Raw genomic sequence first — 26,221 nt, forward strand, 5'->3', positions numbered from 1 at the left:
CGCCCCCGCCCCACCTCTTGCCCCCCTTTCCCACCCCCTCTTCTTTGCCGGGGTGGTTTGTTCCGAGGAGTACAGAATAAATAGTCCGGTCAAAACGCGCGGTGCGCGGTAGTGAGCGCCGAGGCTGGGCCCAGGCGCCGACTTCTCGGTCACGCTCTCCCGGATCAGTCTCGGGGCTCCGCGGTTCACGACCCAGATCTCTCGTCGCCTGCGGAGTTCAGCCTGGCCCCCGCCTCCGCGAGGGAGCGGAAGGCGGAGGCCGCGAGACTGGCCTGGGGGAGGAAAGCTGGGGCGCGGGGACGCAACGATGTCCACCGGCTCGGTGAGCGACCCCGAGGAGATGGAGCTGCAGGGACTGCAGCGAGGGTACCCGGTCCCCGTCTCCAAGAGGCCGTCCCTCCGCGGCGCCGAGCGCAGCTACGTGTCGCCCAGCGACAACTCGTCTGCGGAGGAGGATGACCCCGACGGCGAGGAGGAGCGCTGTGCACTGGGCGCGGCGGGCGGCGCGGGAGGCTGCAAGAGGAAGCGGCCTCGGGTGGCTGGGGGCGGCGGCAAGAAGCCCCTCCCGCCCAAGGGTTCGGCGGCCGAGTGCAAGCAGTCTCAGAGGAACGCGGCCAACGCCCGAGAGCGCGCCCGGATGCGCGTGCTGAGCAAAGCCTTCTCCAGACTCAAGACCAGCCTGCCCTGGGTGCCCCCCGATACCAAGCTTTCGAAGCTGGACACGCTCCGGCTGGCTTCCAGTTACATCGCGCACCTGCGGCAGCTGCTGCAGGAGGACCGCTACGAGAACGGCTACGTGCACCCGGTGAACCTGGTAAGCGCCGCGCGCGAGGCCCGGGCCGGGGCGGTCGAGTGATGCCCAGCGCGCTTCCCGGCGCCCGGCAGAGTCTGGCCGCTGGGAAGAACCCGAAGTGGGGCGGGGGGAGGTCTGGTAGGGGTGGTGAGGAGGCCAGTTTGTTCTCCCAAGTCACGGGAGGAGCCAGTCGTTTTCCTGGAAGAGAACCATCCACCCTTCTGTGTTTGCATCAGTCTGATCATTGTGCGTGACGCTTTTGCCGGTTGATGGTTACTATCACTATGGCTAATATCCTGCTTCCGGGGTAAATCTACGTTCCATTGGAGTCCACTGTCCCTTTGCAGATAGAACGAAAAGTCTCCCTTCCTATCTTTTTCCAGATAAGAGTCTGACAGGTTTAAATCAACCAGCCCTACTTTCTGAAAGGAGGGAGGGAAGACCGAGACCTTTTTAAAAGCCTTTGGGTTTTTTCAATTCTTGAATAGCAGAGGTTTCCCCAAACGGGATTTGTCTGGAAAGTCCCTCTCCGACCTGCCAACTCTCCCGGCTTGAGAAAGATCATATCCCAGTTCCTTCTTGGAGTGAATGGCTGATGGGTGTGTGTGTGTGTGTGTGTGTGTGTGTTTGGGGGGAAGGGAACTAAGCCACAAAATCCCAAATTCATGCAAATTTCTCGGAATCACCGCGAGGACAGCAGGAACGGAAAACTCCCTTCTTACGTGATCAAAATCCAGTAAAATTAAAGTCTTGGTTTAGAGAGAAGACGCGAAAAATTCCCAGAATACTGATAAAATCGGAGCTACACAAAGCCAGGGATATCCCGGGGTTTCTTTTGGAGAGCGGTTTCGGTTTGAAATGATCGTTTCTCCGGTATCTGATGTTCTTTCTGGTTTACAGACGTGGCCATTTGTGGTCTCGGGACGACCCGACTCTGACACCAAAGAAGTCTCCGCGGCCAACAGATTATGTGGGACCACCGCTTAGACCGAACTCTAACTCACTTGAATTGTTGGTTGAGCACACGGATTTGGGGAGGAGGGAGACAGTGTGAGAAGCCCCAAGAACGGGAAGAACGTTCCATTGGATTCTCCCAGACTCCCCCAGCCAGGACCGTGAACTGGACAGGTGGCGGGCGTTGGGGGGGTTAGGGGTGGGGGTGGGCAGTTCCCAGGTGTCGGCAGTGAGCCTTGCATCGCAGGGCGCAGACGGCTGGCTCTGCTGCCGAGGGTCTGGGCGACGACACTACACGCGGACCCAGATCAAGCCTCGGGCTTTAGCTGTATAGACTACCCCCGCGGTACAGTCAGAGCCCAGCGCGCAGCCGCCTAGGGGTTAGTTTCCAAACTGAGCCAGATCTACCGTGTGATGGCACGACTTTGCACTGCCCAGGCTTCTCACGGTTAGACCATGGTCAGAACGCGCTCTGGACAACCGGCTTCAAAGACCGAAGTCTTCACGCCAGACCCTACATCGGGGTGTGTTTTTAAGTTGCAAAGAGAGGAGCGCGGCACACCTGGGCCAGAATTGTATCGCACAGGGTTGCTCCCTCTGGGCCGGACGCACGATGCCCTGCCAGTTTGGGGAGAGGTGGGAGCGCGATCGCAGAGACCCACCCTACCGGGTCTGCCCGGAGCGCTCCCTGCGGTCGTGCTTCCGGGGGCCAGTGACGCCCCTCCGTTCCCCGAGGCGAGCATCTCCCCTTAACCAGGCTTAGGTGTGCCCCCTCCCCTTCTAAGGCTTGAGCCTCCCATCCGCCTCTCCTCACCGACCTGGCTTGCGTCTGCTTGGGCACCTCCCTCTGCTCCCTCCTCCCACACCTACTTGCAGGCCCCCTCCCCACCCCTCACTCCCAACTGTCCCCACCTGGTTTCCCCCTCGGGTGGCACCCGCCTCCGACTCCACCTCTCGGCGCCCCCATTCTTCCTCCGGGCGGGATGGGGCGCGGAGGCTGTTCCGTACTAGAGACCATGATGCGGCGGAAGGCGCCGCTGCCCCAGGCAGCACTACCACAATAATTAGCAAATGTAAATAAATTTATTTTTTTATGAATAATAAAACGCATTGTGAAAAGTGCCCTGGGGCGTCAAAACGTGGTCTTTTTGCCCGTGGCTGTTTGGTCTGGGAATTAATTTAAAGCTGCCCTTTGGCTCTGTGTGGGAATTGGGTCATTGTTGGAGGCGGAGGGGTTGATCAGGTTTGGATCGCTGCAATTTTAAGTATAACTCTGCTTTTCTCTGATTCTGATTCCTCTTCGTAAGGCAAGGGTTCTTTGGAAGCCAGGGACTAGAGGCTTGTAAGGCCCTTAATAGTCTTTTGGGGTCAGGGCCACGTGGAAAGAAAGGTATACACTCTTCAAAGCAATATAGGCGCACTTCTTTCTTACACACACACACACACACACACACACACACACACACGAGAATTTCTCCAGCCTAAAAGACACTACAGTGCTAACAATTGCAAGTAGTTCAAGAACTCCCTACAGCCAACACATCCAAAGTAGGGATGAGTCTTGGGTCTAACTGGCACTGATTTGTATTTCAGGAGAGTTTTGTTTTTTTTTTTTTTAATGTTTATATAGACTTTTGATCCAGCCACCCGCAATTTTCACAGGAAGTAATAACTGGGGAAACCCATCACAGGGTTTTTAAATGCAGGTCTTTTTACAGAGGAGCATTCTCTTTGTAGAACCTTAAAAATTTAGAAAAGTGTGAAGGATGAAACTAAACAAATGCCCAATTTGGGGTGTGTCCATTATTTTATGAAATCAAAAGGCAGTTCACTTACCAGAGAGAGAAAATATAGCTGGAGTTTAGGAGGTGAGAGGGAAGTGGGGGAGCATGGTTTCCTGTGTTGCACTAAACCGAACCCAAACTCTGGAGAACTGGTTTCTAGCAGGATTTTCTGGGGCTTTTGTTCATATCCCGGTGGGGGATCCAGCCCTCAGGATCCAGTCTTCAGTGGCAGAAGCTGGCAGGAGCTTTCCCTGGCATCAAGGATCTCTGATTAAAGGAGTACTTGGGAGTAACTAGTGACAGGAAACCTTGTCATGGTGGCTAAAGGCACTTCGTGTGCGTGTTAGTTGCTCAGTTTTGTCTGACTCTTTGTGACCCCAAGGACTGTAGCCTGCCAGGCTCCTCTACCTGCGGGATTCTCCAGGCAAGAGTACTGAAGTGAGCTGCTATTCCCTTCTCCAGGGAACCTTCCCGACCCAGGAATCGAACCCAGGTCTCCTGCATTGGAAGCAGATTCTTTACCATCTGAGCCACCCGGGAAGCCCACTTAGGCCAGTTTTGGGGACCCAGCTTCTTGGGAGTTGGGTATCTGCTGGAAGCCAGACCTGAGTCGAGGTCTTTTACAAAGCTGCCAGCAAATGAGGTCGTTTTAAAGGAAAGGAGGCAATGTCCTAGCTTATAATGTGAACCTGAAAGTCTGCAGAAGCTACCTTGGGATCCAAGCTCAGGCACACCCCCCCACAGACTGGTGACTATGCAACTCCCCTCAGCCTCACTTTCCCCATCTACAAAATGGGGTAGTAACAGTGGCTGCCTCAGAAGATGGTCATCAGGAATAAAAGTGACAGCAGTGTTTAAGCATCCTTTCTAAGGCAGTGAGCCGTGTCCTAAAGGCTTATTGATGACTGAAGGAAACAGAAGGGAAGACTTTGGTAAAAGGGAACATTTTAAGGGGAGGGGGGAGCCACTTTAAACAGGTGGTACCACTTTAAACAGGTGGGACATTTCAGGAATCCATTCTTTAAGACTGGGTCCTGTTTTGAGATGCCTGGATTAAAACAGTGAGAGAAAAGTGCCCCCCACCAGAGTAGAAACAGAGACAGAAAAGAAAAGAAAAAGACCACTTGCAGTGAATATAAGCAGGAAAAAGCATTGGATAAACAAGGAAATATATTAGGGCACATTTTCATAAATAAAATATTTAAAATGTGTGTTACCATGATTATATCCTTTCAGGACACTTCAGGGGCAAACCCACAGATTTTCTGCCCCTCCTCTGCCCCCCACCCCCAAGAAGGGGGTGCTTTCATGATTCACATATCCAGAGTGGTGTTCTCTGCAAGCTCATTTTTTATTGCACTTGATAACCTAATAATTTATAGAGAAGAGAAAAAACTTTCTCAAGAATTTTTTTGCCCCATGGTTTCAGTAAGAAGTTCAATGCCAAGAATTATGTAGTTAAAAAAAGAGGAGAGGCCAATTTCTAGTAAGTCCAAATGAATCAGTATAAATTGCTCAAACTTCTGGGCAAGGGTTGCTGCTGGGAGAGGCCTGGAGTACCCTGAACTGTCCTTTCTTGATCTCCAGTGAATATGGTGATTACTATGTGCTCTAAGGGGTAGAAAGACATCCCAAAGCCTTCCTTCTTTTTTCCCTTCATCAGTTTCTTTTAGGGATTTGGGCTGGATAAACAGGAATTGGGACTGGGGAAATCAGCAAATTAAAAAAAGAGAAGTAAGTTTGTCCTTAGGGTTATTTCGATTTGATTATACTACTGTGAGAGAAAAGTTGAAGGAAGAAAGGTTAAGAAATGTAAAAAGTACTGAATAACAAATCAAATGAGTAAATTGAAAAATACTTTTCCGGGGGCTTTTTGAGGGACCAAAGCATTATTATTAGTGAGACTGACTCAATCAAAAAGAACAAAAATCCCCTTTCACAGGCTCTTCCTAAGATGAATATTCTACATGAAATACTTTCGGCACTGTAATTTTGAAACATTTAGGCGTTTCTCTTGGTTGTGGATGAAGAATTGATTTGGGGCATTTTCTTTTGCACCGAGCTTCAAGTTACAACTTTATTTCAATCTGATATCTCCTTCAACAGATAGTGACAATGACCATTACAATTTAAAGTGGAGATTTTTTTTTACAGGCGCAGCTTTTTTCCCTCTGGCAATAAAATCTTCATAAGTCAAAAATAAATAAGAAAGACATCTCCCCTCTATAAAAAGAACTAAATGGAACACATCCTATTTTAATAGGTAGTAGGTAAATAGCTTGGCTAACACTTTTTTTTTTTTTTTTCCTAATGTCTGGAAAGACAAAACCCAGGAAAGTTCATAATTGACTTCTCATTGCCAAGCATCTAACTTATGGGCACCACCTTTGTACCTGGGCACCTGGCTATTCTCTTTTCGTTGGGCACTTCTGTTTATCTACCTGAGGATGATCAGAATGCTTGCATCTTTGTATTAACTACCCCACCATTCAGGCTTCTCAGGTGGCTCAGTGGTAAAGAATCCACCTGCCAGTGCAGGAGACCCGGGTTCTGTCTCTGGGTTGGGCAGATCCCCTGGAGAAGAAAATGGCAACCCACTCCAGTATTCTTGCCTGGGAAATCTCATGGACAGAGGAGCCAGATGGGCTGCAGTCCATGGGGTCGCAAAAGAGTCGGACACAACTTAGTGACTAAACAACAAAAAGACACCATTCATCTCCTTTTCTACACTATTTTGTCATTTTTATTATCTTTTTTTCTCTCTCCCACAATGGTGAAAAATGATCCATAAAATTTCTTGAAATCCAATGACTCTAAGAAGGTCTAGAAAGTAGCCAGAACTTGAAATCTATATATAATGGTGTTGCTGCTGCTGCTGCTCAGTCGCTTCAGTCGTGTCCGACTCTGAGCGACCCCATAGACGGCAGCCCACTAGGCTCCTCTGTCCCTGGGATTCTCCAGGCAAGAATGCTGGAGTGGGTTACCATTTCCTTCTCCAATGCACGAAAGTGAAAAGTGAAAGTGAAGTCGCTCAGTTGTGCCCGACTCTCAGCGACCCCATGGACTGCAGCCTACCAAGCTCCTCCGTCCATGGGATTTTCCAGGCAAGAGTACTGGAGTGGGTTGCCATTGCCTTCTCCAATATAATGGTATAGATAAACCTAATTAGCACTAAGTACTAGTGCCTTGAATTTTCTCAGCCCTTGTGGTTCTTCTATCACCAAGATGGGTTACAGATCAACTTTGGGGTCCTTCATTGCTTATGGAGCAGCTTTCAGTTGGGTGAAAATATGGTATTTATATTGATTATTACTCTTATCAGTTAACATGTGGAGAAGAGGGGAACAAGGAGCAAGAAACTTGTATTTTTTACTTTGTTTATTAAGAAAGTTTATATATCGAGTTGGCCAAAAAGTTCATTTGGGTTTTTCCATAAGCTCTTACATAGAAAAATACAAATGAACTTTTTGGATAACCCAATGTTATATATTTATTTTTGGAATTATTAAAAACTCAATTTTTTAAAAAGCCTGAAAGTTGCCATGTCATATGTAGCTGATTTCAGTCTAGTCCCACCGTTTCACAGCTCAGCATCCTCATGCACTTTCTTCACTGTGAGATGAGAATCAGTTCAGTCACTCAGTCATGTCCAACTCCTTGGGACCCCATGGACTGCAGCATGCTAGGCCTCCCTGTCCATCACCAACTCCCGGAGCTTGCTCAAACTCATGTCCATAGAGTCAGTGATGCCATTCAACCATCTCATCCTCTGTTATCCCCTTCTCCTCCTGCCCTCAATCTTTCCCAACATCAGAATCTTTTCCAATGACTCAGTTCTTCGCATCAGGTGGCTAAAGTATTGGAGTTTCAGCTTCAGCATCAGTCCTTCCAATGAATATTCAGGACTGATTTCCTTTAGGATTGTGAGATGAGAATAATACGTCCTATATCCCCAAAAGTATTAAAAGTGGATTAAATACAATAATTCTATTAAACACCTAGGCAATGTTCCATAAGTGCCAATTAAAAACAAATTGAATCTTTGATTTCTTTCCTTTCCTCTACGAGTAGTTCAGATGTCTTTCACTCTCCTGAGAATTTGTTCTGTCATTCCCCCCTGCCACTTTTATCACCTTGTACTTTTACACCACACCAGTTTTCCTATATTGACCTTTCTTTTTGTTGTCACTAAGGAGAAATGTTCATTTGGTTTTCTCTTAAAAAATAAAGATCAAACCACTCACCATCAAAACTTATCCATGGGTTAAAAAAAAATTCATTTAGGAGTGCAAGATAGTCCAATGGATTTTGATATAATAGAGTATAAAATTTTCATTGATATGATTCTGTATTGCAACCAACCTTTCAGAAGCTAGATTCGAGGAGCCTTGGTGTTATATCAAAAGAATATCCACAATGACCTAAAACAGCCATTAAAATACTTCTTCCCTTTACAACTACATATCTGTGTAAGGCTGGGTTTTCTTCATATACGTCAATCAAAATAACATATCACAACAAATTGATGTAGAAAGTAGAAATGAGAGTTCAGCTATCTTCTATTGTCAGATATTGAAGAGACTTGCATAAATATAAAACTTTTTGCCCTTTGCCCATTCAACTGTTTGGGAAAATACAGTTATTATAATTGAAAATATGTTATTTACATTCACATGTAATTACTTCCTTATTATTTTTAAATGAATTAACAAATATTTTCTCTCAGGTTTTAATTCTAATCCAGTAAATATCAACAGATAGAAGCCACATAAACAAAAGCTTTTCAGGGTTTAAAAAAAATTTTTTTTAATGTCAAAAAAGACAGAAGCAAAGAAAAGTTTGAGAACCACTGGCCTAGATAATTCCTAAGGCTTATCAATTGATAAGATTGATGTTTTCTTGATTTTGTGATCATCTCAGTAGGACAGGAGCCTGTAGATAAAATCTACATTGGATATAGAAGCAAACACTCGATCAGAAAGATTCTCTAGAGAGGTTAAGTGAAAGTGTTAGTTGCTCAGTCATGTCCGATTCTTTGTGACACCATGGACTATAGCCTGTCAGGCTCCTCTGTCCATGGAACTCTCCAGGCAAGAATACTAAAGTGCATAGCCATTCCCTTCTCCAGGGGATCTTCCTAACCCAAGGGTCAAACACAGGTCTTCTGTGTTGCAGGCAGATTCTTTACCATCTGAGCCATCAGGGAATGGCTTAGGATGAGAGGTTAGGATGATAGCTTAGATGTAAAGGACTTTCTCCATGCAACACTTTCTCCATACATTCTTCCTGTATCTCGCAGGGAAAGCAGTTGGACCAACACGTGCATGGTTCCATGGAGGCGGAAGGATATTTGTATCACTTCCTACTCTTTCTTCCTCATTCCCATCTCTCCTGTCTCCTCCAGGCTCTTAATTTGGTAGCCTCAGGACTGGCCCCCTTTTTCAGATGAAAGGGAAAGTGATGGCCAAAGTTCAAGACCTCAAAATCCCTTTTTCTTTTGTCCATATATTAATATTCTCTTATGGCTATATTAGAATCACAGCCATTATATCATACTGCTGCTGCTGCCGCTGCTAAGTCACTTCAGTCGTGTCCAACTCTGTGCGACCCCATAGACGGCAGCCCACCAGGCTCCGCAGTGCCTGGGATTCTCCAGGCAAGAACACTGGAGTGGGTTGCCATTTCCTTCTCCAATGCATGAAAGTGAAAAGTGAAAGTGAAGTCGCTCAGTCCTCCTAGCGACCCCATGGACCGCAGCCCACCAGGCCCCTTGGTCCTTGGGATTTTCCAGGCAAGAGTACTGGAGTGGGTTGCCATTGCCTTCTCCGTATATTATACTAATAAAGCCTACTTGGCAAACCTACAGATAAAAATAAATTCTTTATTGAGAACCACTAAAAGCAATGCCCATATTCCCTTAAATAAATTTCTCTATATCATACTAATAAATAAATTAATTTAAGGAAATACGGGCATTGCTTTTAGTGGTCCTCAATAAAGAATTTATTTTTATCTGTAGGTTTGCCAAGTAGGGAAAGATACATTTATTCATGATAATATTGATTAACTTATACTGGGCACATCACTAAAGCAACTAAATGCCTGGACATGCATAATTAGAGTAGAAAAGAAACAAAAACAAACAACAACAAAAACCCAGAGAATCCTCAAATGCTTTGGTTGTTGATGTTTAGTTGCTAAGTCGTGTCCAACTCTTTGTGACCCATGGGCTGTAGCCCACCAGGCTTCTCTGTCAGTGGGATTTTTCCAAGCAAGAATACTGAAATAGATTGCCATTTCACCCAGGGATCTAACCCACATCTCTTGCATTGGTAAGCAGATTCTTTACCACTGAGCCATCAAATGCTTTGGAAGCAAGCATCTTCAAATGCAAAGAAAGGAACCCATAAAATAAAAAACTCAGTGACATGAGATCTAAGGCACTTGGCTGATCCTTAAAGAAACTGTTTTAAGAGCCAGGCAGTTGGACAGCATATTATCTGTGCAAAGTAATAGCAGAAACACCTCAGGCTAAATCCAATTAAGGAGAATCAAAATTGCAATGGACAGTGCTTGAGGGGCTTCAAACCAAGGCCTCAGGAGCCTGATGGGTCAAGATGGGTAAACCAGATATACACAGAGAAAAGGAAGAAGCTGTCAGGAGAGGAAAGAGCACAGTCCTAATGCTGTCTCAGACCTCTGCCTTGCTGGACATGGGCTGTGTGTTATGTTCTAAACAGAACACCTGAGGTGTTTCTGACCAGGCCCTGTATGGCTGGCTGTTTACACAGACAGAAATCTCTGGAAATCCCTAACTTTCATGGGCTTTAATTACAGGTTTTCCCTTAAATGTTGGTGGTGGAATAGGTTCAGCTATCTACCTTCTCTGCCTAGGCCCTCTTCCGACCAACACCATTTCTTTGGAGGCTTGGGTTGGGATGGGTTAGGTTCCACTAGATGATGGGGTATCTAATCACCAAAGATGGTCCCCGATGAACCAGACCCCTTGTGTAGGGCTGGTCCAGTGATCTGCTGTAACCAATAGAAGGTGGTGGAAGTGACTCTCTGACAGTTCTGGGCCTGAGCCTTAAGGACCAGCCACTTCTGCTTGTACTTATTTGGGATCCTGGAGCTTTCACATGAGAATTCCAACCACCTTCCTGAAGGGACTACATGGAGAGGCCACAGGACAAAGAGAGAAACCTTGAGTCTACACCTAAGAATGGAGGAGCCTTGCTGAAAGCAAGGTCAGTGAGACCGATGATCCCAGCAGAGGCAACTCTGACGCATATTGTGGCAAATGAAGAAGCCACAGAGAACGGACAGCAGAAGTAAGCCAGTCCCACTGGGCCCTGCCCTAATTCCCCATGCACAGAATTGTGAGAGATAATAATAACAAGGGCTTCCCTGATGGCTCAGCAGGTAAAGAATCCGCCTGCAATGCAAAAGACACAGGAGACGTGGGTTCGATCCCTGGGTCAGGAAGATCCCCTGGAGAAGGAAATGGCAACCCACTCCAGTATTCTTGCCAGAAAAATCCCAAGGACAGAGGAGCCTGGCAGGCTACAGTCCATAGGGGTCACACAGAGTCAAACACTACTGAAGCGACTCAGCACGCATGCATTAATAATAGAGTTGTTTTAAGCTACTAAACTGGGGGTGGTTTATGACTCAGCAATAGATAACTGAAACTTATTGTCAGTTTCCACATCATCCATTTATTCAAGAAACACTTATAGGTCATCCGCAATGAGCCAGGACAACATTGGGTAGAGTGAAATGAATGACAGCTGCCGGCCTCAAAGAACCATAAAGGAAAAGAGAAACAGTCAGATGGACTGATCTGTGAAGTACGAGGGTGCTGCACGCTTTGGAGGGACATGGCCTTTCAGGAGGCAGGGTATAACACACAGCCTTGGATCATCGTGGAAGGCTTCCCAGAGAGCTGACAGGTGAGGCTGGAAGACAAGGTAGGGGAAAGACATCCCAGAAAGAACTATAAGTTATGAAGAGCTTCCAGTACTGGTCAAGAGGCTGAAGTTCACAGCCAGTATGGCAGTGGAGAGCATGGACTCTTACCAGTGACTTAAAATCACTGAATCTCAATTTCCTCACTTGTAGAATGAAGATATAATAGAACCTACCTGAGAGGGTTGTTTATGAAGGTTCAAAGCCACAGTGACTATCAAACACTTAGTGCCTGGTCATCAACAAATGTTCATCTATTAGTATCAGCGTTCCTATCACCATTATCATCACACTGAGATAACCATCTGGGAAGAGTCATTTTCTCAGCATGTAGGAGAAAATGCTAAGTCCCTGACCATTCAGAGCCCCTTATTTTTCCATAAATCTGAAAAATCTCAGCCTTTAACTCTGACTGTGTTTCAATTCTCCTCTAAAGGGATTGGCCTTTTCAGAATTTTGAAATCTTCAGGGTATTGATTTGCACAACAAGCAACACATCTAGCTCATTTGGAGAATAGGTCTCTAAAATATATCTATATGGTCACGACAGCTGGATAGAACAGCGGGTAGATTGACTCTACGGCCATTATAACATATTGAGATTATAAACAGCACCAACCATCTGCGTGGATTCAGATGCACCCAGTCATACTTGATCTGTCCCAGGACCTCGGCTCTGGAGGGAAATTTAAGACCCTATGACCAGAACTGTCCAGGATTAGAATTCACAGACTCTGAGTTTCCCGTTGGCATTCAGCCCACCCGATCTGAAGGACACCAGCAGATAAGAATTTGGCACCAGGACAGCTATTTTCTGCAGCTGCTTGTGATGTGCGCTGGCCAAGCACTGGGAGTCTGCCGAGGGTGACAAGTGGGGGCTATCAGAGAAACTGACTAGTTGGGTGGCCCGGGGCAATCGCTCATGTTCCAACTTTGGGTTCTCATCAAAAATGAGGGGCCTGAGCGAGATGAAACCTCTGGTCTTTTTCAGTTCTAAAATGCTCTACTTCTTACAGGTCTTCCATTCGACATCAGTGATCCAGTTCATTAGTACATAGCAAAAGGGAGGCTGAACCCCTGAGCAGAAGGACAAAGTTCACTTAAAGGTTTCAGGTGAAATCAAACTCCTCAGGTGTCTTTTGACTTGTACAGAAGAATTGTGCTATTATAATACAATTTAACTGTCAGTTATAAACTTTGATACAGACTCTTCATTTTCCTCATACTCAATCTGACGAAGGTGCTAAAGCCTTCTTCGATGTGATGTAGAAATCAAATAAGTGTGGAAATTGTGGTATTTAAAGCTATTCTCGGGACTTCCCTGGTGATCCAGTGGTTAAGACTTTGCCCTCCAGTGCAGGGGGTAAGGGTCCCATCCAAGGGGAGCTAAGATCCACATGCCACATGCCTTGAGGCCAGGAAAAAAAACAAACAAAGACAACAGAAGCAATATTGTAACAAATTCAATAAAGACTTTAAAAATGGCTCACATTTTAAAAACATTTTTTAAAAATAAAGCCATTCCCTTCTAAAAACAGATTTTAATTAGTTTTTCTTTTTTTAATGAGACAAGGAGACTGGTCAGACCTTTGAACAAGCGTTCAATGATTGTAGTTAATTTGCCTCAGACTAAAAATTATAGTGGAAAAATCTGATCCAAATCAAAGCAACTTCAGCAAAAAAAAAAAAAAAAGAAGAAGAAGAAAAGGATGGCTTTCTTTAAACTCCTAGAAGCCTAGGAAATGTTGAAACCCTGTCTGTTGTTCTGAGAATCTGGTGAGCTTTTTCTCCCTTTAGGTAGGATATTTTCCCATTGCTTTCCTTTAGTAAGTTTCACCTTGGTAATTTCTCAAAATCTCTGTTGGTGCTTTAGCATCACACCTGTGAGTTGTTTCACACCCAGAGATGAGATGTGGTCACCTGAGCCTAGACGCTTGGAACACTCCCTGGACTGCAGTGTGCAGGATGGGCTGAAGGACCTGTGGATTGAGCAGACCAGGCAAGAGAAGCTGAGCTCTCAGGCTGAGGGTAATGGTGAGAATGCCTCCCATAAAGGGGAGGATTCAAGAGGCATTTTGTTGCTAGAACTGAGTTGACTGGGTTGTGAACTGGATGTGGGTGATGAAAGACAGGAAGAAATTAAGGATGACTACAAGGTTTCTAACTTGGGCCAGACAGTATACATCATGAGTCATCATTTATCACCGAAGTTTAAAAAGGCAAGTTTGAAAGAGTACAGAATTTAGAAACTCTTTCATTCATTTAGGAACTCTACTGTCCATTGGCCTAACAAGATTCTTACCACATTTGGTCTTGGTCTTGGGGTTCAGATTCTAAACCGGTACACTAGCAACTAAAAGCTGAGAGAGAGAGAGAGAGAGAAAAGGACTCCTTGGTTCAAAGACACACATCTTGGAAACAATGTCCCTGCCACCCTTCTGCATGAGCTTGACTTTCTCCTGTCCCTGAATTGTAAATGTATTCAGATCAGGGATCTTGGTTTTTCATTTTGAGTTTTTATGAAATCATAAGCTCAATAAATATTTAATGAATTAGTCCTAATAGAGAATAGTTACTGTTACACTTGGTTGGGCTTTCCTGGTGGCTCAGTGGTAAAGAACCTGCCCACCAATGCAGGAGACGCAGACTATGTAATTCTGTGAGCTAAAACCCCCAATTCAGGAGTCGTAAGAGACACGGGTTCAATCCCTGGGTCAGGAAGATCTTCTGGAGAAGGAAATGGCAACCCACTCCAGTGTTCTTGTCTGGAGAATCCCATGACAGAGAAGCCTGGTGGGCTGTAGCCCATGGGGTCAAAAAAGAGTCAGACACAATTTAGTGACTAAGCAACAACTGTTGGGGTAAGTTATTTTTTTGTTGTGAAATGATGGTGATTGGGGAAAGTCCATTCTTTAGAGCCCCTGTGAGATACTTAATCATCACAAGCATCCAGGACACGGCTTGACAATGATACTAATTCTTGCCAAACAGGAGGTGCCTCAGCTCTGCCCAGGATCTGATAGTTCCTGGGAGCCCTCAGACAGAAAGGAAACTCACTGCTTGAGTATAATAAAGGACAAAAGCTTTAAAATGGGAAGAGACACACTAACACTGTATACACGCTAAGTCCTATGCTATGCACTTTGTAGACAGTATCTCGTTTAAGTCTCTCCTCAGAACATTACAAAGTCTCTGCTTTTCTTCATTTATAGGTAGGAAAACTGAAGGCCACAGAGCTTCAGGAGCTTGCTGAGAGCCACACGGGTGTTAGTGATAGACTCAGAGGTTAAACCTGGTTCTCTTTAGTTCAGAATCTGAACCCTTAATCAACCCCATCCTGTTATCTTCCTCAATATGTCTCTCAGGTATAAAGGAAGCTGGTGGGAAAATGGTGCCCACCAACCAGGCCACCTTAGCCTTGGATGTGAACTTGGAACAGTGGATGAGTCTACAGAGTTTTACCTGGTTTTGAGTGCTTAAAACAGTGTGAACCTTGGGAAAAGAGCCAGGGTCTGTCTGCTTAGCTGGTAGTATCAACTGAGGCAGACAGGGGAAGGCATTTGTCATCTGTAAAGACATCTGTTTCTTTTTGGTTATGCTTTCCTCTTTATCTCCTAATGAAGACAATTTGAAAAATGCCTGCTCTCTATGCGCTGAACTAAAAGAGGTAAAGCTATTGTCATGCATGCATGCTAAGTCGCTTCAGTCGTGTCCAACTCTGTGTGACCCTATGGACTGTAGCCCGCCAGGCTCCTCTGTCCATGGGAGTCTCCAGGCAAGAATACTGGAGTGGGTTGCCATGCCCTTCTCTAGCGGATCTTCCTGACCCAGGGATTGAACCCGCATCTCTTATGTCTCCCGCACTGGGGTTTTTAGCTCATAGAATTACAGTCTTGGAGAATACAGCACTGGACGCACTCCCACTCTACCTAGAATAGCCAATCAGATCAGAGGTGTTTAATAGAGAATTGCTGAAGTGAGTTTTGGAAGTGACAACTTTCCACCAGCAATGGGTGATTTACTCTTAACCATTTTCACAATGACAGGACAAGAAATGATACGTCTGAATTGAGCCGTGAAAATCAGGGTAAACCTAAGGATATCTGATAGAGAGGTTTTCTAACCATTACTATTAGGGACTGCTGCTGCTGCTGCTGCTAAGTCGCTTCAGTCGTGTCCAACTCTGTGCGACCCCATAGACGGCAGCCCACCAGGCTCCGCAGTGCCTGGGATTCTCCAGGCAAGAATACTGGAGTGGGTTGCCGTTTCCTTCTCCAATGCATGAAAGTGAAAAGTGAAAGTGAAGTTGTTCAGTCGTGTCTGACTCCTAGCGACCCCATGGACTGCAGCCTTCCAGGCTCCTCCATCCATGGGATTTTCCAGGCAAGAGTACTGGAGTGGGTTGCCATTGCCTTCTCCACTATTAGGGATTAGTAATCATGAAATTAAGTAGGATCTGTGTTACCTATTTCATAGAATCATGAAGCCACAACACTTTAGAGCTAGAAGGTGTCTCATAGATATCTACTTTAGCTTCATCACAGTATGCTAAAAATAATTAAAAATAAAGACTAATCTAAATGTCTACTGTGATTACCTAACCACAGACTCTTATGCAACAATTAAAAACTATGGTCTCCAAATTGTGTAACTACATGGGAAAGGCTTATGCTATGAGCAGATAAGAAATTATAATTTTAATAATGGTAATTGAAACCAAGACAATCTATTCATTTTACAGAGAAGGAAAATGAATTTGTATTTTGGAAATTGGATGTGGCTTCTCAACTATCTGGGATTAGAGGAAGACTCTGCTTGAAGATTCAGCTTTCATTCCCTTATCATTTGAGATAATTTCTTAGCTATTTTTTACTGGCTGGTTTGCCTTCCTTTGTCCATGGGCTTGCAAAAGAGTCGGACCCTACTTAGCAACTAAACAACAACAGCAAATGGTATTGGGACAACAGGGCATCCACAGGCCAAAGAATGAACTTGGACTCCTACGTCACACCAAAAATTAACTCAAAATGCCTAAGTGACTTATGCGTTAAATATAATATCCAGAACCATGAAACTATTAGAGGTAAACGTAGGGGTGAATCTTTAAGACCTTGGACTTGGCAGTGGGTATAATACCAAAACCCTGGAAAAAGAAATGGCAATCTGCTCCAGTATTCTTGCCTGGAGAATTCCATGGACAAAGAAGCCTGGCAGGCTACAGTCCATGGGATCGCAAAGAGTTGGACATGACTGAGCACCTAAGACACACACAAATTATATTCTGATAAGGATCTAGTAACCAGAGTATATAAAAGATTCTTAAAAAAAATGATTATATTTTAATACACAACCAAAATATAAAACATCATAGTAACTTGATGGCAATAAAATATGGTATTTCATTTGCACAGCATGACATCCTTAGTCATAAATGAGTTCTGAGAAATCAGTAACAAGACATTGATATACCAAGGGAAATGGGAGAAAAAAGAAAAACAGAACAAAATGAAATAAAACACAAGTGAATGGTAAGGATTAAGCATATATGAAGTTGACTGAGCTGAACAATAACAGAAGGAAAGCAATTTCTTTTTAATTTCATATTGCCAAAGATTAAAAATAACAAAAAGGCAAACAATTCCAAATTGTTTTTAATGGTCAAAGGATTTGAATAGATATTTTTCCAGAGATATACTGGTGGCCAAAAAACACATTAAAAGATGCTTACCATCATTAGTCATTAGTGAAATTTAAATCAAAACCACAATGAAGGACTACTTCACACCCACTAGGATGGTTATTCTAGTAACAGAAAAGGACTATCACAAGCATTGGTGAGGATGTGAAAAAATTGTAGTCCTCCAACAATGTTAGTGGTAGAAATACTAGCTGGTGTGAAAAACATTTTGAGAGTCCTTCAAAAAGGTAAGCATAGAATTACCATATAACCCACGAATTCCACTCCTAGGATTGAAAATAGTTACTCAAACAAATATATGCACATGAATGTTTAAAAGAGCACAGTTCACAGCAGTGGCTGAAAATAGCCCAAATATCCTAAATAAATAAATTGTAGTAGCCTTATACAATAGAGTATTATTCAGTCATAAAAATGAATAAATACCACAAGGTGGGTGAACTTTGAAAACATTATGCAAAGTGAAAGAAATCAGGCACTAAAGATCACATATTGTATGATTTAATTTGTATGAAATTTGTATGAAACAGATAAATCAATCCATCAGGATAAACTGCAGATTGGTTGGTTGCCAGGGGCTGGAGTCGGGGGCCATGGGGAGAGCCTGCTTAAAAGAGTTTTAGTTTGTAATGATGGAAATGTTTCGGAACTAGATGTACATTGTAGTTGCACAAATTGTCAGCGTACTAAATGTCACTACATTATTCACTTTAAAATTATGTCTTGTGAATTTCATCTCAAAAAGGATTTTTCTTTTTAAAAAAGTAGTAATTTTTATCAAGTATAAGAAAATGAGTCCTTTTAAACTCATCTTCAAGGGCAGTAAATACATCTGTCAACAGACATTTCCACACTATATTATTTTCTTCCATAATCACTGTTTCTGCTATTCTGGGAACTCTCTGCAGCTCAAACTCTTATCACAGGATTCAATCAGAAAAAATAATTGAATTTAGAAAGTAAAATATATGATCAGTGCAAGTTCGATGCTTGAAACAGGGCACCCGAAGAAGCCAGTACTCTGGGACAACCCAGATGATAGGGTGGGGAGGGAGGTGGGAGGGGGATTCAGGATAGGGTGACACATGTATACCCGTGACTGGTTCATGTCGACGTATGGCAAAAACCGTCACAGTAACGTAAAGTAATTATCCCCCAATTAAAATAAATTAAATATATATATTTTTATTTTTATTTATTTATTTTTTATTTTTTCAATTTCATAAATATTTTTTAATTATGACAGAAAGCATAAGCAAAGTGGAAAAGACAATACACAGATAAATATTTGCAACATGCATGACAGATGAAGTGAAGTGAAAGTTGCTCAGTCATGTCCGACTCTTTGTGACCCCATGGGCTGTAGCCTGCCAGACTCCTCTATCCATGGAATTCTGCAGGCAAGAATCCTGGAGTGGGTAGCCGCTCCTTCTCCGGGGAATCTTGCCAGCCCAGGGATCGAATGCAGGTGTCCCACATTGCAGGCAGATTCTTTACCATCTTAACCATCCAGATTCTTTACCGCATTGCAGGCTACCACTAGGGTAGCCCAAGAATATTGGAGTGGGTAGCCTATCCCTTCTCCAGCAGATCTTCCCGACCCAGGAATCAAACCAGAGTCTCCTGCATTGCAGGTGAATTCTTGACCAGCTGAGCTACCAGATAAGGACTGACAATCCTAAAATAGAAAGACGATAAGTAGATAATCATCTAATATACAGAAGAAAAACTCTGATAACCCTATTGAAAAATGAGCAAGAGGTAATAATACAGATTTAACAGAAAAAGAAATGCAAATGGCCCTTTAATATGAACATAAGCTCAACATCATTCAGAATAAGAGAGCTGCAGATCAAAACTACAAAGACACCAAAGTCAAGTTTTTGAGCACCATACAACGGGCCCAGTCATGAAAGAATGTGTTCAGCGCGCCATCTAGTGACCAATTTGTAAGTTGCCGCAAACATTTAACCTGCATATATTAACCCTGAGGTTCAGTTCAGTTCAGTCATTTCAGTCGCTCAGTCGTGTCGAACTCTTTGCGACCCCATGAACCGCAGCACGCCAGGCCTCCCTGTCCACCACCAACTCCCGGAGTCCACCAAAACCCATGTCCATTGAGTAGGTGATGACATCCAAGCATCTTATCCTGCCCTCAATCTTTCCCAGAATCAGGGTCTTTCCAACTGAGTCAGATCTTCACATCAGGTGGCCAAAGTATTAGAGTTTCAGCTTCAACATCAGTCCTTCCAACGAACACCCAGGACTGATCTCCTTTAGGATGGACTGGTTGGATCTCCTTGCAGTCCAAGGGACTCTCAAGAGTCTTCTTCAACACCACAGTTCAAAAGCATCAATTCTTCGGTGCTCAGCTTTCTTTATAGTCCAGCTCTCACATCACGCTCAAGCGTTTTAGGTCTCCGGTGGTGAATACAAAGACCGAGGTTACACGCCTTCTGGAAGACAACATTTTAAAACAACAAAAGCACTCTGTCTTATCCTGGATTCCCTAGAGGACAGAGCCAGAAGCAAAAGCATTGGAGCTAACACCTTATGCGGGGAATCTGGGATCACAGGAGCGAGGAAGTGGAAGGAAATGGGAGCGAGGCAGGGAAGGAGGAGATGGAACCCCATGTAGTGCAAAGCTAAGCTGGTTACAGTTTGGGGACAAGCAGGACGTCCTCAGAGAGGACCCCGGGAGCCACCGGGTCCCCTAAGGGTGGTAGTGCTGGGGCTGCTGAGGGGGGGTTAGGGGAAGGGATTTCCCACCTGCTCCATCTCCCTTTCCTGGAGGTCAGCCCCACCTGGGGTCTCCTCCCTTACTCCTGCCTGGGCACCAGGTGGGATCAGGCCCTGAACTTCTCCTTTCACACAGCCCTGCCTTGATGACCTGCCCCCGCCCTCAGTTCACTTGAGAAGTGGTCCCTTTCTGAAAGAGTCAATTCCTAGGCAGATTGATAAGAAGTCCAGGGTCCTTGAGGAGGAGAAAGGTGTCTAGGGCTCTCGAAGTAGAGATAGGGGTCTGGAATTCTCAAGGAGGAAAGGACAAACATCTTTTTTTTTTTCTGTCTCTCTCTCTCTACATTCCCTAGTCTTAGTCACATAAATTTTTTTTCTTTTCTTTAAGCCTGGAACTGATGACTACACAACAAACAACTCAGTTTAAACTCTGCACTAAGGATTATATAACAACAATCCTGCTTGAGGACAGTTTCTCCTTCCTGAAAACCTTCCAGCTAATCCTGTTATCTTAAAATGTAAATTATGGGAGTGGGTCTAGTAAGATCTTTACAGCCTTGAGACATTCTTTTGATTTACTGTAATAACTAATTTTAAAAGCTACATTCAGAAAACTAAGATCATGGCATCTGGTCCCATCACTTCATGTCAAATAGATGGAGAAACAGTTGAAACAGTGACAGACTTTATTTTGGGGGGCTCCAAAATCACTGCAGATGGTGATTGCAGCCATGAAATTAAAAGATGCTTGTCCTTGGAAGAAAAGTTATGACCAACCTAGATAGCATATTGAAAAGCAGAGACATTACTTTGTCAACAAAGGTCTGTCTAGTCAAGGCTATGGTTTTTCCAGTAGCCACGTATGGATGTGAGAGCTGGACTATAAAGAAAGCTGAGCACCGAAGATTTGATGTTTTTGAACTGTGGTGTTGGAGAAGACTCTTGAGAGTCCCTTGGACTGCAAGGAGATCCAACCAGTACATCCTAAAGGAGGTCAGTCCTGGGTGTTCGTTGGAAGGACTGATGCTGAAGCTGAAACTCCAATACTTTGGCCACCTGATGAAAAGAACTGACTCATTTGGAAAGACCCTGATGCTGGGAAAGATTGGGGGCAGGAGAAGGGGATGACAGAGGATGAGACGCTTGGATGTCATCACCTACTCAATGGACCTAAGTTTGAGTAAACTCCAGGAGTTGGTGATGGACAGGGAAGCCTGACATGCTGCAGTCCATGGGATTGCATGGACTGAGCAACTGAACTGAACTGAACTTAAAAAGTACATAACTCCCTTGCTAACACTAGTGACGGGGGCACTCTCCACCCCTTTCTCTGTCCCCTTTCACTGTAATAAAACTTCTGCCACACAAGAGCCCTGAGTGGTCGTCTGGTCTCTGGTCCTGAAGCTTAATCTTCTTCGGAGATCACGAATCTGACATCGTTCACCGTAAGCCATTGTTCATTTCCTAAAGGCAGCTATGGAACGCAACAAAATTTACTTTTCTGGAAGTGTATCTTCTTCTTCTGTAACCATCAAGAAAGCAGCTGGTGGCAGAGGTCTTTCTGGAGACCTAGCCATGCTGGTCGGAGAAGGTGATGGCACCCCACTCCAGTACTCTTGCCTGGAAAATCCCATGGACAGAGGAGCCTGGTAGGCTGCAGTCCATGGGGTCACAAAGAGTGGGACATGACTGAGCAACTTCACTTTAACTTTTCACTTTGATGCATTGGAGAAGGAAATGGTAACCCACTTCAGTGTTCTTGCCTGGAGAATCCCAGGGACGGGGGAGCCTGGTGGGTTGCCATCTATGGGTTCGCACAGAGTCGGACACGACTGAAGCGACTTAGCAGCAGCAGCAGCAGCAGCCATGCTGAAGAGGATCCAAAGAGGCTTACAAACTGGGCGATGCACATGTGTCAAACTGTTAGGAGCACCCACAACACAGTCAGGATTTCTTTCACCTGTGGGCCATCTGGGGGGTCTCAGATCCCCTGTAGTAATTTTTCAAGGACACTGTTGCTATCAGAGCCCTTCTAGAAAACCACTTTAGGAAGCTACCCACAACTACTTAGTTTATGTGAAGTGAAGTGAAAGTGGTTCAGTCATGTCTGGCTTTTTACAACCCTTGGAATTCTCCAGGTCAGAATACTGGAGTGGGTAGCCTTTCCCCTCTCCAGGGGATCTTCCCAACCCAGGGATCGAACCCAGGTCTCCGGCATTGCAGGAGGATTCTTTACCAGCGGAGCCATAAGGGAAGCCCAAGAATACTGGAGTGGGTAGCCTTTCCCTTCTTCAGCAGATCTTTCCAACCCAGGAATCAAACTGGAGTCTCCTGCATTTCAGGAGGATTCTTTACTTCGTTTATGAATGAGACACAGATGTATAACTTGCTTCATCATTTGGTCATATTTGTTAGCAGTGTTACAGTTCTTAGAGGATTTTTGGAGCAGGAGTTATTCAAGGAAGGACCAGTGATGATCAGTTCATTTGAACTTCCAACAATCCTGCGAGAAATAAATGGGGATGATTATGGCCACCTTATACCTGTTAGACCTGGGCCTTGTCTTTAAGAATAAACAGCAAGTGGTAGGTTCACTTGCTACATCTTTATGAAAATACTAGAATCATTCTGATCCTTCTCATGGAAAACCTGCATCCACAGGTATGAATTCTGTGTTTGTGCTTTAAGAGGAACACACTCTCTAATGCAGTCCAGAGTTCTACTCACTCTGTCCATTTTGGTTCTTGTGCTGTGCTGTGCTTAGTCACTCAGTCGTGTCTGACACTTTGTGACCCCATGGACTGCAGCCTGTCAGGCTCCTCTGTCCATGTGGATTCTCCAGGCAAGAATACCGGAGTGGATTGTCATGCCCTCCTCCAGGGAATCTTCCCAACCCAGGGATCTAACCCAGGTCTCCCACATTGAAGGCGGATTCTTTACCATCTGAGCCACCAGGGAAGTCCATTTTGGTTCTTCACTCCAGCCAAATAATATTTTGGACAAAAACAGAAGCATTAAAAAATGGTAATATAGATTTTTGCAGTTTGTTTTGATTAAAAATAGGTAAAACTAAGAATAGGTAAAACTGGTCATGTAAAATGAACACATTACAATGAGTCTATACTTCCCCCTTGTGGTCAAGAGTGGTATCATAGGAAGGAGGGTGTGAAAGTGAGAAAGAAATACGGCTCTTTGGGGAAACTCCTTGTACTGTGGTGGAGATTGCTATGCAACTAAATTCTTTCATTGCTGGTTAACTACTCCAAACTCTCAGATTTCTCATCTGTAAAATGAAGTGAATATCTGAAAGAGTGGCTGGGAGAGTGACGCGTGAACCAATGTTGCTCTGCACCCGGCCTGCTGCTGCTGCTAAGTCGCTTCAGTCATGTCCGACTCTGTGCGACCCCATAGACAGCAGCCCACCAGGCTCCCCCATCCCTGGGATTCTCCAGGCAAGAATACTGGAGTGGGTTGCCATTTCCTTCTCCAATGCATGAAAGTGGAAAGTGAAAGTGAAGTCACTCAGTCGTGTCCGACTCTTAGCGACCCCATGGACTGCAGCCTACCAGGCTTCTCCATCCATGGGATTTTCCAGGCAAGAGTATTGGAGTGGGTGCCATTGCCTTCTCCGGCCTAGGTGAGCACAAAAGGGATGATGCCTTTCTCTGTTAAACTAGAATGACCTTGGGCTTCCCTGGTGACTCAGTGGCAAAGACTCTGCCGCCAACGCAGGAGACGCGGGTTCGATCTCTAGTCTAGGAAGAGCCTTTGTGCCGTGGAGCAATTAGGCCAGTGCACCACAAGTGTTGAGCCTGTGCTGTAGAGCCCAGGAGCCACAACTGCCGAAACCTTCATTCCCTAGAGTCCACGCTCCGTAACAAGAGAAGCCACCATAGTGAGAAGCCCACACACAATGGGAGTGCTCCCCACTTGCCACAATCAACGAAGATCCACCAAAGCCAAAAATAAATAAAATTATGTTTAAAAAAAAAAAAAAAAAAAACTGGAACTTTCCTCACAGGTGGTTGGCAACTGTGGACAATCATTAAGACCCATAGGAAACATAGAGGATAGATGAGTTGTTGTTCTTGTTATTGTGTTTTTACAGATTAGCCAAAATCCAGGACAAATAGATACGTGATGTAACACAGAGTGTAAATGTGAGTGTCTTCCAAGATTTCTCCCTTTCTAGAAAAGTCCTCTGTCTCCCTCAATCTGTGTGGTCCTGGTGACTGGGTCTCTTTCCACACAAATACCACCTGGCCAGGAACTGTCCCTTTGGCTTCTGTGATACAACACACTCTTGGTCCCCCCTCACCCACTCCTTCCCTGATGAACTCTTGTTAGCCTCTTGAAGGCCCACCCACTTCCACCCGTTTCTGCCCTCTGGTACCCAGAGTTCAATCAAATTCCTGTGATGGTCCTTTGAAGGCAAGAAAACAGCATCACATTTACCCAAAGATTCTCTCCAAGCTGAAAATCATGAACTGTTTCATCTGCTGGTCATTGGTCATGACACCCACACTCTAAAGGCTTAGTTGCTTTCCATTGGGTAAGTTAAGTTTGCAGACGTTGCTCTTAGCATGGGGTGGATTCCAGGAATGGACAGAGTAGAGACTGCTTTGCTCCATTATTATATTCTTATTAATGCAGCCCAGAATTGTTGCTATTGATCAGCATGTCCATGTCATTCTCAATTTTTTTTTTTACTTCAACAATAGGAATTTATTCCCTCTGGTTCTGGAAGCGAGAAGTTCAAGCTCAAAGTGTTGGCAGGGCTGGTTTCTTTGGGGGGCCTCTTTTCTTGGCTTGTAGCTATCCAGCAGTCTTCTCCCTGTATTCTCACATAGTCTTCCCTGTGTCTCAATCTCTGTTGATTTACTTTGTTTTTCACACACTGTACCGCTATTCTGTTTAATCTCTATATGCACAGTTGTATCCTTTTATCCCCAATTTATAACTTTGTATGTATGCCCATTTAATATTAAACTGGTAAAATTAAAACTAGCCTGTAATTTTTTTTTTACTTTTTTTTTTTTTTTCTCTAATTTTATTTTATTTTTAAACTTTACATAATTGTATTAGTTTTGCCAAATATCAAAATGAATCCGCCACAGGTATACATGTGTTCCCCATCCCGAACCCTCCTCCCTCCTCCCTCCCCATACCATCCCTCTGGGCCATCCCAGTGCACCAGCCCCAAGCATCCAGCATCGAATAGCCAAAGGGATCTTGAGAAAGAAGAATGGAACTGGAGGAATCAACCTACCTGACTTCAGGCTCTACTACAAAGCCACAGTTATCAAGACAGTATGGTACTGGCACAAAGACAGAAATATTGATCAATGGAATAAAATAGAAAGCCCAGAGATAAATCCACGCACATATGGACACCTTATCTTCGACAAAGGAGGCAAGAATATACAATGGATTAAAGACAATCTCTTTAACAAGTGGTGCTGGGAAATCTGGTCAACCACTTGTAAAAGAATGAAACTGGACCACTTTCTAACACCATACACAAAAATAAACTCAAAATGGATTAAAGATCTCAACGTAAGACCAGAAACTATAAAACTCCTAGAGGAGAACATAGGCAAAACACTCTCCGACATACATCACAGCAGGATCCTCTATGACCCACTTCCCAGAATATTGGAAATAAAAGCAAAAATAAACAAATGGGACCTAATTAACCTTAAAAGCTTCTGCACATCAAAGGAAACTATTAGCAAGGTGAAAAGACAGCCTTCAGAATGTAATTTTTTTTTAAATTGCAGGCCCCAGTTAAATTAATGATGGAGTCTCTAGCCATCTGGTATGAGGTTTTATTAATTTTCCCAAATTATTTTTCCTATTTGGGTCACTGAAAGAGACTATGCTTGTGGAAGATGCAGGTAGTTCAGCAGGTCTGAAGGTTAACAGAGAACAGAGGAAGCCAGCTGTCTTTAAATATTGGAAATCCTAGAGAAAAAAAAAATCCTAGACAATGAAAATACAGTTGGCTTTCTGATAGCATTCAGAAAGGTGTATCACTTCCTCCAAACGCACTAGCAAAGCTTATCTCCTCCAGTTTCTCATGGCTCCAGGAGTTCCTAGGCTTGTGGACAGATCACTCCAGTCTCTGGCTCTGTTTTCATATGCCTTCTCCCCTTCTGTGTCTTCTGTCTCTTGTAAAATACTTGCCATTGGATTTACGCTCCACCTGGGGCTGCCCTGGTGGCTTAGACAGTAAAGAAATTGCCTGCAATACAGGAGACCCAGGTTTGATCCCTGGGGGGGTAA

At 44.4% G+C, this 26,221-nt stretch overlaps 1 protein-coding gene across 1 annotated transcript; it reads left to right on the forward strand.

The window, feature by feature from the left end:
* Positions 1-84: 84 nt before the first annotated feature.
* MSC (musculin) lies at positions 85-2,869 on the forward strand. Its single transcript, XM_005907226.3, has 2 exons — positions 85-814; positions 1,694-2,869. The coding sequence occupies exons 1-2, from the start codon at positions 308-310 to the stop codon at positions 1,778-1,780; spliced, it is 594 nt and encodes a 197-aa protein (XP_005907288.2). The 5' UTR covers positions 85-307; the 3' UTR covers positions 1,781-2,869.
* The last annotated feature ends 23,352 nt before the right edge of the window (positions 2,870-26,221 follow it).

This window comes from Bos mutus, chromosome 14, assembly GCF_027580195.1.
Source record: "Bos mutus isolate GX-2022 chromosome 14, NWIPB_WYAK_1.1, whole genome shotgun sequence".
Classification (NCBI taxonomy): Eukaryota; Metazoa; Chordata; class Mammalia; order Artiodactyla; family Bovidae; genus Bos; species Bos mutus.